We start from the raw sequence: 2,428 nt of genomic DNA on the forward strand, positions 1-2,428 counted from the left end.
ATCTTTAGCTGAGCGACCGATAATTGCACTGTGAACCACAACACGCACAATGGATCAGCACAACACACGTAAAGCAAGTCTGAAAACCATGGAGCTACACAAGCATATCATCAATGCTGCTGTAGCTTAGGTAAATCCCGGTAGACCTGGACCTGAACTTGAACTAGGATCATACACAGCACCAGAGAAGCCCTGACAGGTTCTGGATCAGGGAATCCCACTCCATGTATACAACATGTGAATCTCATTGTGTTTCAGGACGTCCTCTAGATATGGATATCAGAAACTCTTCATGTGAAATGGGGTGGCTTGTTAGTGTGATGTGGCAGTATTAGCAAGCCCACTTGATCTGTGGCAGTACTTTGCTGAATAATTAATTTCATCGGGTGCAAACAGGATTTGGAGCTGAAGAAAGTCATGCCATAGGATGTTATTGTGTCTAAGGTTTCTTTATAGAGTGCTCTGGCTGCGTCAGTTACTGTCAACCATCCAGTCACCCATTGTTTGCATAGTAACAGTTCACTTTGTTTGTCACTTACTTTGCAAATGTGTAATGCGTCTACCTTTAGGCAAATTTCCTCTGTCAGCATGACCGGTACATTCAAACAGCAACCGAACAAATGGATATTGGAGTGTGTGGAAAATGTAGATTGAGTAGGATTCCCTCATTGCACCACCTTGTGTACAATACCCTTGCCTGGGGCCAACACAGCCCAGAGTTGCTGTTAAAGGGAGTATAGACAAAGCAGCAAACAAACAAGCGTTTGATGTTGATGCACCCCCACCCCCACACAAACACGTCTTCTACCAAAGAGCAGGGTAAAGAGCCGTTACCACAGGAATGACGGCAATGTAGGGATAATAGTGCTGCTTGAACAGTCGGCTATCTCTGTTAATGATACCGCTGTGGAGAATCACAACACAAGAACAAGAGCTAGAGATACTGTTTGGCCCTCACAGTCTCGTTGAACGCACGCGCCCACACACACAAAGACAGACATACACACAAAAGAGATGCTTCAAATTACACAGGTTCAGACTATTGAAAACGATATTTAGGTCAATGGCTTGCTCCTTGGATCAAATCATATTAGACCCAAACAAAAAAAAACACATGCTGTCACCGCAGCAGTGCTACTAACCTCTCAATCATGGTCCCATTCTGAATCATCCACACGTCACAGTAGGTTCTGGTCACCAACATGACCGCGATGAGGACCATGTAGCCCGTCTGCCAGGGAGGAATCACATTTAGTTTGTAAATGGTCATTCTTTCAATTTTTTTTATTGGGATTAAAATATAAAGATGTCTTATTTGATCATATTAATCATAAAAAACAATGATCAAATAAAACAACAATGATGCCATCTTTGTGGTTTTAGCTTCTTTTGTGACCTTTTGTGAGCGGTCAGGGGCACTCGTTTTTGCATACAGAATCCCCTGAGCGGCGTTCTGTACTGGTATGTACGTCATCAAGCTCCAAGATGGCTTGCTGTATAGTGCTTGAACACATGGCACTGACTCAGGGTACTGCACCGAGTCAGTGGTCGATCCCAAACTATAGATTCAAAATCTATTAAAAAAAATCCTTCAGGGCATCGCGGCAGATTTTATCGTGATTGTTATTAATATTGATTAACGCCCCTAGGTTAGGAACTGATATTGGTTTATTCTTATTCAGACTTGGTAGGGGGAAAAGTGGCATTCCTAGGGTGGCAAAATTCCGGGAATTTTCAAAGTTGGAAACTTTCCATGGGAATTAATGGGAATTTATGGGAATGAACAGATAGGTTGGCTCTTAACAGGGGACATAAATATAGTTGGGAAAAAATATATATTAGCATTATCTTGAATATCTATGCTATTCCTCAATCACGCTAGCACACTGCTTACTACAGGGCTATTGAGACCACACCCCCTACATGCACTGTGCATTTCTCCATCCCAGGTGCACTGAGTTCTTCCAGAACCCTGGACCACACTTTTGAGCCCAGAGCATATTTAAAGGTCCCATGACATGCCACCAGGTATGGGCTGATTAGCCGTTACAAGCCGTTTTGGAAATCAGTCCCTTATGACATCACAGGTGGGCGTGTCCGCCTAGATGTGTGCTGGATAGATCATTCTACCCATAGACATTTTATAGCATAGACGCAGCATTGGCTGATGGGACGCGAGAAATACGGCCGCCATCTTGGAGTGGTGAACCGGGAGCAGCAACAGGTGCGTCTACAGCAGAAACAGAATGCCGGGCTGTTGTTCAGGGTATTCCTGCTCAAATCAGCGGACCATCCACAATAGGAATCGGGGGATTACTTTTCACAAGTAAGATTTAACATTACCGTGCTATTGGTTGTTTTTTGTGAAAGGAATATTACCAGTATTTTCCACCTTCTGCCCCTGAAAAACAACGGCGGCCTAGTGATT

General features: G+C 43.7%; 1 protein-coding gene across 1 annotated transcript in view; it reads right to left on the reverse strand.

Moving 5' to 3' along the window:
• Nucleotides 1-2,400, reverse strand: part of abcd3a (ATP-binding cassette, sub-family D (ALD), member 3a) — an 11,783-nt gene extending 9,383 nt beyond the window's left edge. The window contains exons 1-2 of the mRNA XM_056584752.1: nucleotides 1,143-2,400; nucleotides 835-904 (exon numbers count right to left, since the gene is read on the reverse strand). Coding sequence (XP_056440727.1) covers nucleotides 835-904; nucleotides 1,143-1,270 — 198 coding nt within the window. The 5' untranslated portion in view covers nucleotides 1,271-2,400. The remainder of the gene's footprint in view (nucleotides 1-834; nucleotides 905-1,142) is intronic.
• Between the last annotated feature and the right edge of the window lie 28 nt (nucleotides 2,401-2,428).

The sequence above is a fragment of the Gadus chalcogrammus genome, chromosome 23, assembly GCF_026213295.1.
Source record: "Gadus chalcogrammus isolate NIFS_2021 chromosome 23, NIFS_Gcha_1.0, whole genome shotgun sequence".
Taxonomy (NCBI): Eukaryota; Metazoa; Chordata; class Actinopteri; order Gadiformes; family Gadidae; genus Gadus; species Gadus chalcogrammus.